Genomic DNA, 12,919 nt, shown 5'->3' on the forward strand with positions numbered 1-12,919 from the left:
CCCCCACCTCCCTGCCAAGCTGTGACGCAGACTGAAGTTTTTCTTTTGAGTAAGTGACAGGTTCAGGGAGGCGGAACAGAGCAAGTACTTAGAATTCGCAGTGCAGAATTCTCTGAAATCAGACTCCCAACCTGCCCTTCCTCGGGGCCGGGAATTAAACGGGCTGCCCTGGGCTTGTCTCTGATGGGTCTCCCATGAGAATAATTTTCCTACCATCTTATTCCACCCTCTGTCCCAGGGCTAAGAAGAGATTTGCCGGGGAAATCTTCTCCCTCCGCCAAAGCCCTTTGCTGGCTCACCCCACTCCAGGGCGAGAGTGTGGGATGCAGGGACCGGGGCCGGAGCAAGCGTGTTCTGTTTAGCAACGATCGGAATGTTGTGGGTTATGTAACAGGAATATTAATTCTCTCGTAGACAGCGCAGGGCTGCGAGGGGCTGTGGGTGTGCTGTCTGGTCCGCTGCCCTCCTCCCCACCTCTCATTTAGAGCCGAACCAGATGACAACTGGGCAAGGACATGGCGCCCTTGGGGTCGCACATGGAGGAGGTGGGTTGGCTGGGCCAGATTCCGTGGGAGGCTCGCTGTGGTGCGCCCAGCGGCTTCCCTATTCTGCGTGTCTAGAGGTGCAGGGCTGACCTGCGGTGCAGAGGGAGTAACCAGGTGTGGGGAAGCGTCAGAGCGACTTGCCTCCCACACTGATCGTCTGGGGCTGGTGTGGGCCAAGGATGGGAGGGGCTGGGCTCCTGGGTGGGCAGAGGTTGGGCTCTCTCCCGGGCTCCCTGCATCCCAGGGTCACCTGGTTTTGCCGCCACCACAGCCGGGCGCACCTTGCTTTGTGAATGTGCAGGCAGGGGCTTCTCGCTCTGGATCGCGAGCTCCCCGCACGCAGGGGCCTGCCTGCTGCTCTCTGAGCAGGTGGGTGCAGGGCCCGACCTGCCTTCCGTCTCAGGCCTTGCACCTACATGCAGGGGCCTTTGCTGACTGATCAGCAGCACAGACCCGTCCGCAACTCCCAGATGCAAATCCTTTCCTCGCCCACATGGAGCTCGGTGGCCTCTGGTGTGGACTCCCCAGCCTGCCCCCTCACCGGCTCTGCCATCTTGGACATGATGCTAAAATTGGATAAACATGAGGAGCATGTTTCTCTGGGAGCTGAAGACCCAAGGCGGCGGGGGATGAGGGGTGGAAGGCATGCAGCCAGGCCCGGCCCATTCCCTTCCCTTCCCCCTGGGTTCAAGGTGGCACGTTCAGGGTTTCACCAGGACAAGACCTCCTCCCTCTCCCTCCACCTGCCACCCCACCCCTGTCCCGTCTCACTGCCCAGGAGGGCACACTCTGCTCATCCAGAAAGTCGTACGTCACATTAGCCGTGCACAGACCTGGGCATGTCCTGCCCTCAGGGCTGACTGTCCACGTGGTGACTCTTTCTCATGAGGCTGTCCCGGCCACAGGAGAGGTTCAGCAGCGTCCTTAACCTCCTCCCCTCCTCCCGCCAGACGCCAGGAGCACGACACCCCCCCCCCCACCCCCACCCCCACCCCCACCCCCACCCCCACCCCCACCCCCACCCCCACCCCCACCCCCACCCCCACCCCCACCCCCACCCCCACCCCCACCCCCACCCCCACCCCCACCCCCACCCCCACCCCCACCCCCACCCCCACCCCCACCCCCACCCCCACCCCCACCCCCACCCCCACCCCCACCCCCACCCCCACCCCCACCCCCACCCCCACCCCCACCCCCACCCCCACCCCCACCCCCACCCCCACCCCCACCCCCACCCCCACCCCCACCCCCACCCCCACCCCCACCCCCACCCCCACCCCCACCCCCACCCCCACCCCCACCCCCACCCCCACCCCCACCCCCACCCCCACCCCCACCCCCACCCCCACCCCCACCCCCACCCCCACCCCCACCCCCACCCCCACCCCCACCCCGTTCCTAGACATTGCCAAATGTCCCCTGGGGGCAAAATCGATGCTCTATGGGAGCCACATGGAACCCAACCATGGTGACTCCAACGGCTGACGGTCCCCAGGGTCCTCTCCTCTCTCACCTGCCACCCCTCTAGAGGGACAGACGCTCAGCACCCGCCCCCAAGAGGGCCCAGGAGGGCCTGGGCTAAGAGAGGGTTGGAGTTTATTCTCCCCTCCCCCCACATCCTTAACTGTGAAGACTGACACTGACACGCAGAGCGAGGACCCCAGCAGGTGCCACTCCGGGAGGAAAAGACCAGCTGTGGGGGGAAGAGGCCACCTCCTCTTGGAAATGCACACGGTCAAGGACACGGCTTAGAAACAAACCCACTTTAATATTAGAGAGTATACACAGAGATCTGGGCGAGGCCAGGCCGCACACCTGTCCTGGCCAAGGTAACGGAAGGTTCGGGGCGGGATGGGCAGGGGCACAGATGCAGGTCAGGGCTGCTGCAGTGAGCAGCAGGGGCCAGGGTGCGGGCGGAGGGTGTGCAGAGCTGAGGCTAGGGCTTGTGTGTGTGTTCGCACGTGTGTACACTGCATATGTGGGCACAATGTACACCGAATCTACAGGAGCCTCAGAGGCAGCATGAGGAGAGGACACACATCACGGTGTGTGCTGAATGTCCAGACCCAGCCCTGTGTCTGCCGCTCATAGACTTGCTGTGTGACCTCGGGCAAGTTGCTTACCCTCTCTGGGCCTTGGAAAGAGTCACTAGATGATTATTAAGGTTCTTTGTGGCCCTAAACATAAATATTTTCAGAAAATTAAAGTACAAAGTGTATTTAAGAGCTGATGACAACAGCGTTTGGTCTAGAGGTTCAAATCCCAGCAGGCCTGGTACCCAGTACCGCCCCATCCTGGGCACGAGAAAAAGACCCACTGGGAGTCTTTACACCTGCTTCTTCCAGGCTCAGCTCTGGCTCCCGGCTGCTCCTCCAAGCCTCCCACCAGCTGTGTGTGCGCGGAAGGCGGTGGGACAGCAGGGAGGGCAGAGGCGGGCGGGGGAGGGGAGAGTCCAGGCCCGGGGAAGGCCCTGGCCTTGGGGTCATAAAGTGCATCACTCACCCCGTTTCCAGCACACAGTGGCCCCAGCACCAAGGAGAGCCTGGTTCTAGATGGAGCTCTGTCCTGAACTAGTTACAAAAAAAAGCTGAAGCGGCCCGATGCCCGGCCCGGCCTGGGTGAGTGTGGACTGTAAAGCTCAGATGGAGGGCAGTGTCCAGCTGCAGACAGGCCAGGGAACCCCGTCGGGGAGCGGGGGAGGCAGTGGACGTGAACTGGGTGGGGGCCTGGCCAACGAGGGGTCACTAGGCTTTTACAGTACAAGGATTTCCATTCCTATGCTACACACGACGTGAGAACAGCTGTAACAACAAAGTAAACCAGCAGACGGGGGAACCTGGGAGAGGAGGCGGAGGGAGGCAGGTGGTCCCGGGGGTGGACGTGGCCCCAGAGACGTGGCTGCACCCCCTTCCATACACAGACGCCCCTGGCTTGAGGTCCCGAACAGCCGGGGCCCACGTGGGGGGCAGGGGTAGAAACAGCTGAGCCAGAGGGCGAGAGTTTCAGGATTGGGAGTGCAGGGGCTCTCCTAGCGGCCCGCTGAGCCAAGCTGGGTCTCACGCCAGGACAGCTGAGCTCTCCCGGCTGCTCTGGGTGCTGTTTTCATCCTGTCGCCATCCCAGGAGGCCCTGTGGGGTGCAGGGGTCCTGGCCCCTCTGGCATCAGTGTTTCTTATGACCCAAGGCCAGGAAGGCTCGACTGGGGTCCCTGCATCAAGTCCAGCTGTCTCCCAGCCTCGTCTCCTGCTTGCAGAGATCCGTCCCCACCCGGCGGAGCTGGGACCAGGGGCATCCGTGGAATCAGAGGGAGGAGGCAGGAAGGCAAGAGAAGGTTCAGAGGTTCAAGGCTGGGGTCCTCCAGTCTGGCGCCAACCACTGCCATTGGGGGTCTCTTGGGGGGTGCGGGCATCCGGGCCGCCTCCCGTAAGGCACTGCCCGAGCCCCACCCCAGCGTCCCTCCCGCTCACTGGATGGTGCATTTGTCCCGCTCCCGGGCCTGGCCCTCCCGCAGGACCTTGGCCTTGATGTACTTGAGGTCACTGTTGACGCTGGGGCGGCGGGCGAAGGGCGAGACCATGCCGTAGGCGTCCGTCTCCTTGACGCGGCGCATGCAGAAGGGCCTGGGGTGGAAGGTGTCGCCGTACTGCACGGAGATCTTCCGGTGCAGGGCGGGGCTCATCTCGTGGGGCAGCTTGGCCATGCTGAAGAGCACGTAGAACATCTCGTCCACGTTGGTGTTCTTCTTGGCCGACACCTCGAAGTAGGCGCAGTTCTCGTCGCCCGACACCAGCAGCTCGGCCTCGGTGGCGGGCACCTGGCGGCACAGCTCGCCGTGGTCGTTCTTGTTGCCGCAGATGACCATGGGCAGCTCCGCCGCCTCCTTGGTCTTGTTCTTCAGGCAGGACTTGACCTCCAGGATCTGCTTCTGCAGGCGCTTGACCTCGTCGAAGGACTCCCGGCTGTCCAGGCTGAACACCAGGATGAAGACATCCCCTGTGGGGAGAGAAACCCCAGGTGGTGAGTTCGCAGGCGGCTCCCGACAGCCCCCTCCCCCACGAGGCCGCGCAGCTCATCGGTGGCACAGCCTGGTTCGGACACGGTTCATCCACCCCCCATTTCCCTGCAGGGCTGAGTGACTTAGGCGCTTGTGGGGACGATGGAAGAATAACAATAAATACAATGTCCACGAGAGGAGGGGTCCTGCCTGTCTCGTTCAGTGCACACCCCAGGCCGGGAGCTGCACCTCACGCACAGCAGGAACTCGGTGCGGCATCGGGTGGCCCGGGTGTGCATCTTGCCTCCTCCACTCACCAGCCACACGACCTTCAGGGGACCACACGACCTTCAGGGGACCATGCGACCTCTCCAATCTCATTTCCCCATCTGTCCCATGTGGATGAAGCACTGCCCTGTGGGCTGACCTTGAGGGTCACAGGAGATGACTGCAGGGACGCTGGCCAGTGGTCTGGGTATCAACAATGCTAATGAGAACACGCACCTTCAGGAGCCGGCACGGCTTCATGCCCACCGTTTCCCTGAGTCCTTACAAGACCTCTGTGAGGTATGTTACCTTCGTGGTACAGGTGAGCAAACTGCGGCTCAGAAAGGACGAGCAGCCTGCCCCAGATCCCACAGCTCCATGTGGCCAGGCCAAGATTGGGGCCCAAGTCTGTCCTCGCCTAGCCAGTACCTAGCACACAGTAGGTGTTCTCTGCTGGCCTCCAAGGGCCACACTATCCCTAGTTTAGCTCACGGCATCACTGGAGGAGACCTTTGAATCTGAAACAAGGACGATGTGGAGGGGGCAGGGGTGGAGAGAGGGCTGCCGCCTTCATCCCAATTTCCAGATCTTACTACAGTGATCACAACCTCACGCTCAAAGACCCTTCCTCACTTTGGTGAGATGGCCAGATCCCTGCTTTACCGACGCGGGAACTGAGGCTCAGGGGCGGCGGCAACCGGCCCAAGTTCTCGAGAGAATGAAGCGGTTCCAGGCCCCCCACTCCTCTGGACCCCAGAGCACACGTCCGTCCCCACGATAGCACTTGCCACGCTCAGAACTGTGCACCGGCCTATGGTGCGCTCTGAACAGTGAGCTCTGGAGCAGGGGGCCTCATCGCCCTCCCCGCCTCCCAGGGCCCGGCACAGTGGGTGCTCCTAAAGCCAGCTGAATGTATGCGGAGGGATGGGATGGAATGAATGACGGTGTGGGCTGTTTAGAAAAGCACTTGCCAGGCAGTACCAGCCTGGCAACCGACTCCACTTGGGCTGCCAAACCCGTCCCATTCGGCTACTCCGGGGCCCCTGAGGATTCGGCAGCCTCGACATATTCAAATGCAAGACTGCGCCAAGCTTCAGCGTCAGCGGGCCGGGCTTGGCAGCTGGGAGAGGTGGCGGCAGAATGGATGGTTTTCAGGTTGTCGTGCGCATCAGCACCGGGTTGGAAAAGGAGGCACGGATGGGTGAGTGGAACCGCAAGCGGCAGGCAGATGTGCTCGGAATGGTATATGCACGTAAAAGAGCAACAGACGAAAATACTCTCTGTTGTGGGGATTCCAACAGGAATGTTAATGTGTTCGTGGGGGAGGGCCGGAAGAGTCCACGCCACACTGAGGGGTGGCCACCCCCGGGAGGCGGCAGGGCTGGGGGAGGGGACATGAGTCAAGGGCGCTTTTTAGCCTGGTCTATGTGTTTAAAGGAGGGTGTGTTTGTATATATTGTTTGTGTAATTAAAGATTAATTTTGAAAACATGCCTGTGGTCGCTCTCTGCATCTCCCCCTCTCCCTGCCTCAGATGTCAGCCTAGTTACATGGGTGGCCACCCAGGCCCCTCCCCAAGGGCTGACAGTCCTGCAATAGCCACCCTGTGCTGGAAGTGCCCCACGCACTTTCCTCCATTCCTCTCAGCCTCACTGGAGGAGGCGAGGCTATGCCCGAGCAGCTGGCAAGACTGCGATTCAGACCTCTGGTCACATGTCTACGCCACCCCCATGGTGGAGCCAGGACTCGAACCCAGGTCAGTCCAGGGCTCTTTCTATTCACACACCGCCTCTCCAAAATACGGACTATTTCACCCTAAGCCTGGCACCCCAGGCAGGGGCACAAGCAGGGTGCGGGGGGAGGGTGAGCATGACATGGGATTCTTGGTGCAGAAGCATCTGATTTGAGGGTGACTCTGGCAGTGACTGGAGAGGGGGTTACTTGCTCTTTCCTTCCCTTCATCACCGCCCAGCGATGGGTGGGCGTGGCCTGGGACATGCCTCCGCAGGGCCCGAAGCAGGCACACTGCACACACTGCTTTACTTCCCACCGATACTCACTGAGCACTTGCTATCTGCTCACCCAGCTTTTCACGTGTTAACTCATTTAGTTCTCACAATGGCTGATGTGATGCCAACAACAGATGAGAAAAGTGAGGCACGAAGAGATCAAGCTCGTGCCCAGCACCAAACCAGGACGCAGGGGAACCAGGACTTGGACCCAGGCAGCCTGGCTTCTAGGCCTGCCCACTTCGTTACTACACAAAGCTGCTAGCATCACCTGAGCGATGGCCCAGCCCCCACCTCCACCTGCCCCTTGATCCCCAACAATCTCTCGGGGCTGAGCGGCTTCAGGATAGCTTAGTGGTAAAGCATGACACAGACTTCCAGTCATCAGCTGTGTTACCACCGGAGTAACTTAACCTCGCTCAGCCTCAGTTCCCCCACCTGTAAAATAGAGGCGAATACCCGTCTCCTAGGTTAGCTGTGAGGATTAAATAAATAAATGCCCCTAGCATGGGCAGGGCCCCCGCCTGCCCTCTGGCTGACCCCCACCGGGCTCCTGTTGTTACCGCTGAGAGGTGGCAAAGGACATGGGATGTCAAGAGACCTGAGCCCAGCAGACTGGCCGTGAGCCCCAGAGCCCTGCCGAGTCACCTCCCTCAGGAGGAAGGCGGCAGCCCCTCTGCTCCCAGGACATCCCCAGCCCGTCTCTGTCAGCTCCTGGTCGGGAAGGCCGCTCTGGAGTCCTGGGTAATGGATCCAGAGTTGGACAGATGGAATTTGGGCCCTGGCACCAACATTTGCTCGGACAAGCGGCAACACCGATGTGACCTGCACAGCGCACGGGGCCTCTGTGACCTTCATCTCAGACGATGGGTGGGCAAGCGCTCTGCACGCTGTAAAGTGCTGGGCACATACGCCCACATGCGGGGCACCCACGCCCACCCCAGGCACCCACCTGTGAGGATGGAGAGCCTGCGCATGGCGGGGAAGGGGTGGTTGCCGGACGTGTCCAGGATGTCCAGCTGGTACATGTCGCCTCGGATGTTGTAGACCTTCCGGTGGAAGTCCTCGATGGTGGGCGTGTACTGGTCCTCGAAGCGGCCGTTGAGGAAGCGAGAGACAATGGAGCTCTTGCCCACCCGGGAGGCGCCCAGCACCACCATGCGGTACGAGTTCTTGGCGGGCACGCTGAACGTGCAGTTCCCGCTGGACAGGGTCTTCATCATGGCTCGGGGCTGTGACAGAGAGGGGTGGTGGACGTCAGGAGGCCCCGGATGCAGCCCTGCCGCCCCTTGCTGAAGGCCGTGGCCTCCTCTGCCTGGCCCCTGACTAGGTCTCAGTTTTCTGTCTGTAAAATGGAAATGGTGGCCTAGGGTCTCTCTAAGCGGCTCTGGAGTTCTGCACGTTCGTTCGTTCATACCCTCGTTTCTTTCCTTCTTCATTCACTCACTCACTCACTCACTCGCCCCTTACTTATTCCAGCACCGACTGCGAGGGCTCGAATCCTCATTATCACTCCCTCACTATTGCTCCTGGGCAAGTCGCCTAACTTTCCTGGGAGTCACTTTTCTCATCTATAAAATGGACTCAACTCATGCAGCTATTGTCAAGGGCTCGGCACATGGCGAGATCTCAGAGATGTTAACTCCTGTTAGATTCTGGTCTCTCCCTGATCCATCCGTCCCTTCCGTCTCTGGCCTCCCAGGAGCCTGTGGTTCCAGGACACGACATGGGAGAGGCCGTGTCCAGACCACATCCTCATGCCAGAGCGTGGGGCTGCCTGGCAATCCCCCCCCACCCGCCCCCAGGCCCTGGGAGTTTGCCCACCTCAGGAGACCCAGAGACCTGGACTAGGCGATATGGGTCAGAGAAATGACCCCTGAACAACTCAAGTCCTTCTAACTCCGAGGGTTCATGGTTCTGATATACCCAGAACTTTCTATGGGAGCCTCCCGCCTTGTGGACGAGGCTGAAATGAATCTGAGCTCCAAACTTCCAGGAACTCCATCAGCCCCCCCCCCCCCCAAAGGCCAGTCACAGCCCAGATTCTCTCCTTTCCTGTCTCAACACCCATCAGGATCCCCCCAGGACCCCCAAGCCCCCGTCACTCTAGTTGGGCCCCCAAGCCCCCTAGTCACTCTAGTTGGTTTGAGCTCTGCTGAGATCTGCCTCCGCTCCCCAGCTCAGGCGAGTCCCTCCCCCAGAACACCCCCTCCCTTGTATGTTTCAGGGTCTGGCTCAAATGCTACTCCTGTCTGAAGGCTGCTCGGACCCCTACCCACCCCAGCAGGAATCCCTTCCTCTCTAGAGCAGAGGAACGAGAAATGGATACGGGCCCCTGAAATATCAACCCCCAGGCCACCACACAGGGAGGTGCAGGCGGGGAAAACGGGGCTCAGAGGAGTCACAAAGGGGTGTACGTGCTGGCCCCCACCCCTGGGTGCCCCAGGTCAGTGGCCTGGAGTGCCTCGCTCATGTACACGAAGGCTCTCTCCAGCATCTTACAGCTCTGTCTGCCATGATGCCGAGACCTGAGATGGAGACAGATCCTGTGTGCAAGTCTCCTGGCACCCGTCCTGCCCACCCAGGCGACGGACAGCCGCTGCGCAGTAAACTGCTCTCAAAAAAATACCTTTTGAAAAAGCTCTGATTGCTAGCGTTTGTCGATTTCCATGGCGTACATACTGCCACCGTGGCTGATTCCGAGCCGCCACAATGTCAATGAATGACTTGCAAAGAGACGCACACAGTGAGGCTGCTCAGCACACCGCCGACCCCGGGCCGGGAGCCAGGCTAGCGATCACCATGAACCAAGCCCCTGCCGCGTGCCAAGCACTGTGCTAAGTGTAGACGAATAATAGCTGGCGTTTATTTTGCAGTTAATAAATTCCAGAATGTTCCAAGTGATGAGAGCACGTCCTAACCCCCTTCACCCCTCAGTGATCCCAGAAGGCAGGTGGAGTTATCCCAATGTACGGACGAGGGCATCGAAACACAGCGGAGTTTGGGAACTTGCTCATGGTGACACACCTGTCTGCCACCAGCAGAGGAGGGCGGGACCGCAGGCAGGCTGCCCAGTGCTATGGCGTCTCCTCACCCCCTCCCTCTGAGGCACCTCTTATCTTCCTCATTTCACAAATAAGGACCCTGCTGCTTAAAAGCTACGTGACTGGCGCCCGAGTTAATAAGGGTGGCTCCAAGGACAGTGACTCCAAGCTAAGACCCCCACGTCCCCCACCCTACTCATGTCTGAAGCCATCTTTCCATTTACCCCACAGGATTGCAGTGCCGTGTACACAGCTGGAGCTCAATAAGTGATCCATGAATGAATGAAGCAAATGACTCTGCCTCTGGGCTCTTCTCCCTCCACCCCCGCCTGGCTGGCTGGCCTGGGGGCTGTGACAAGGAGGGTCTCAGTGCCTTGGGCACACGCATAGGTGGGCAGTGGGGAGCCGGGGATACAAGATCAACAGCCGTGAGCCCTTCTCAGTCTCCTTCAGGGCTGTGAGCCAGCCTGGGCCTCCAGCAGAGATGGGGAAAGAGGCCCCAACAAGGACATCCCCTCCCCAAGACCCTCTGCAGGGAGCTTGACTCTGCTGGTGGTCATCTCTGTCTAGAACGGGAGGGAAGGAGGCCAGCAGCCCCCAGAAACAGTGTTTGTCTCCATCACCACCTACCCCAGCCTCTACCCCTAGGGCTCCTCTTACGGACATGCTAATGTCAGGGACTGAATGGGCTAAGTAAGGCCCAGAGAGAGGAGACAGTGAGTCAGAGAGAGGAGAGAGAAAGAGGAGGCAGGGAATCAGAGAGAAGAGGAGGGAGTCAGAGAGAGGAGGCAGGGAGGCAGGGAGAGGCAAACAAGGAGAGGGAAAATCTGTGGCTTTCTTCTTTGAGAGAAGACTGTGAGCCTTCACGTGGCCTCAACCACGTGGGGCTGTGTGAGGCTCACAGACACCTGGATGCCAGGTGACAGCACCTCTGTGGGCTCCGCCTTTCACCCTCGCATCTCTCCCCCTTCTCCTCCCCCAGAGGAGGAGCTGTGGGCAGTGCTGTGGGCACAACTTCTCCACCCCACTGCCTGCTCCTCTCTATCCTCAGCCAGGCTGACACCTACACAGTGAGGAGGAGACAGGGGTCAGAGTTCAAAGAGCCCTTTTCGGGTTGACAGTCCACCCTGGTGGTTCAAGGGGACAGACAGCAGCAGGAGTCCCTGAGTGCAGGTCTCTGACTGGGCAGACCCCCCACTCCAGGACCATTCTAAGGGCACCTGGGAGGCAGAAAGGTTGAAGCAGAGTTGGGGTGGGGTCATCCTGGGGGAACAGTCACCCCAGCCAGGCAGGCTTCCATCACTGGGTACTTGGTGTACCTTATTCCAATGACTTCACAACAGCCCCACGAAGAGGGGACCACCATCGACTGGAGTCGCTTGCCCCGGTTCACAGAGATGAGTGGCCGGGCCAGGGTTAAAGTCAGGCCATTGGCTCCAAGCCTGGGCTCTGGCCTCTGTGAAGACCCACCCCCAGACCAAACCGGAGCCTTTCACAATAGTGACCGACTCAGGGAAGCCTCCGCTGGAGTCTGGCAGGGAAATGACCCCCGAGGCCTGTTACAGTCTCATTCCCTCTCCCTCCAGGCAGCTGGGTGCGGGCACCCTGCCCAGGGCTCTCCAGCAAACCCTGCTCCAGCTCCCGGTGCATGCATCTGTGGGCTCACCCCTTCTTCCTGGAGCCCCTCCCCCAGGGCCTGCCTGGAAGATGGAGGTCAGGTGAGCAAGGACTGCAGGACGAGTGTGGCGGCGTCCTCTTCCCTGTGAGCACCCCAGAGCTCCGCCACTGCACTGCCCCCCCTCCCTCCCACACACCTCGAGCCTCCTCTGCTAGGGCACATCACAGCCTCGCTGGACACATGGATTCGCCAGCCTCCGTGCCCACGCTGAGATGGGTCCTGGGGGCTTTGCAAAGCCAACCTCACCACCCTTGGTGGCTCAGGATGGAGGTAGGCAGGCAGGCATCACCGGCCAGGAAACCAGCTCAGCCTTTCACCAGCTCAGCGACCTTGGGCAAATGGCCTGGCCTGGGGGGGTTGGTTGGTCATCTCTCAAAGGGAAATGATAAAAGCAAACCCAGAATGTGGCCCAGAGAGCCCAGTGAGAAGCCTAGAGGCTGACACAGCTCCTGGCACACAGCAAGCAGGCTCCTTGCTTCGTGACGCTTCTGCGCAGTCAAGGGGCTTTTTGGAGCAGCCACTGGGGTGGGACTGGAGAGCAGGCAGAGGTCTTGGGGGACCCCGTCTTGTGTCCCTGATGCCAGGGGAAGCCTGAATCACAGGCTCCTGAGCTGGCTGCCCTTCCCAGCCTGGCCTCCTACCTCCCAGGAGGTCCTGGACAATATCCTTCCTCCTCCTCCCAGGGCTGGGGGCAAAGAGGAGAGGTCAGAGGGAGCCCCTCAGAGGTGTATGAGGTCCCTCTGGCCAGCTGAGTACAGGACACCCATCCTGGGAAGGGACTCACTCAGGAAACACTCCTTGCACCAACCCAGAGAAAGCTAAGGAACTCTGGACAAGGAAGGTGGTCCTCACTCCTCCCTCCTCAGAGGGGGTCCTCCTCAGGGCCGGGGGGGAAGGGGGGCGCCGACTGACCACAACCAGCCCCACCCTCCTTCCAGGTGTGCAGGCAGCAGCTGGCTCAGGAAAGAGGGGGAGAGTAAGTACCTCTCCCTCCCTGAGAACCAGTCTCCTCATATTCAAACGGGCTCTTGAATGGAAGCTTCCAGCACCAATCAATAAGAGTAGAAGTTCAATAAGTTTTTCTAACCAGGCATAAATAAAGGGCCTAGCACCCTGCCTGACACATAGTAGGTGCTCAGCTGATTTAATTTTCTCTAGATGTGCAAAGCTGCCCATGGACCTGCCACAATCCGTTTTACTGTGCTAATCATGTCAAGCTTCCCCCAGCCTCACCCCGACAATCCTCAAACCCTTCTGCCTGGCTTCCCCGCTACACCCAGCTCCCCGCTTCTGTCGGGGGTCTCTCTCCTACCTGGGGAGGGCGGGTCGGGCCTCTGGTTCCGCTCGGAGGGCTGCCTGGAAGCGCCTGGAGCTGCGGGGA

At 60.3% G+C, this 12,919-nt stretch overlaps 1 protein-coding gene across 2 annotated transcripts in view; it reads right to left on the reverse strand.

Annotated features, from left to right (window-relative positions):
• Positions 1-3,140: 3,140 nt before the first annotated feature.
• The window catches only part of RASD2 (RASD family, member 2), a 36,185-nt gene continuing 26,406 nt past the window's right edge, over positions 3,141-12,919 (reverse strand). Inside the window, exons 1-3 of one of the 2 annotated variants that reach the window (XM_005884914.1) lie at positions 12,851-12,913; positions 7,769-8,048; positions 3,141-4,540 (exon numbers count right to left, since the gene is read on the reverse strand). In XM_005884914.1, coding sequence (XP_005884976.1) covers positions 4,011-4,540; positions 7,769-8,039 — 801 coding nt within the window. In that variant the 5' untranslated portion in view covers positions 8,040-8,048; positions 12,851-12,913 and the 3' untranslated portion in view covers positions 3,141-4,010. Of the gene's footprint in view, positions 4,541-7,768; positions 8,049-12,850; positions 12,914-12,919 lie in introns of those variants that run through there. The other variant, XM_005884915.2, reaches the window with a different exon arrangement.

This window comes from Myotis brandtii, unplaced genomic scaffold, assembly GCF_000412655.1.
Source record: "Myotis brandtii unplaced genomic scaffold, ASM41265v1 scaffold876, whole genome shotgun sequence".
Lineage (NCBI taxonomy): Eukaryota > Metazoa > Chordata > Mammalia > Chiroptera > Vespertilionidae > Myotis > Myotis brandtii.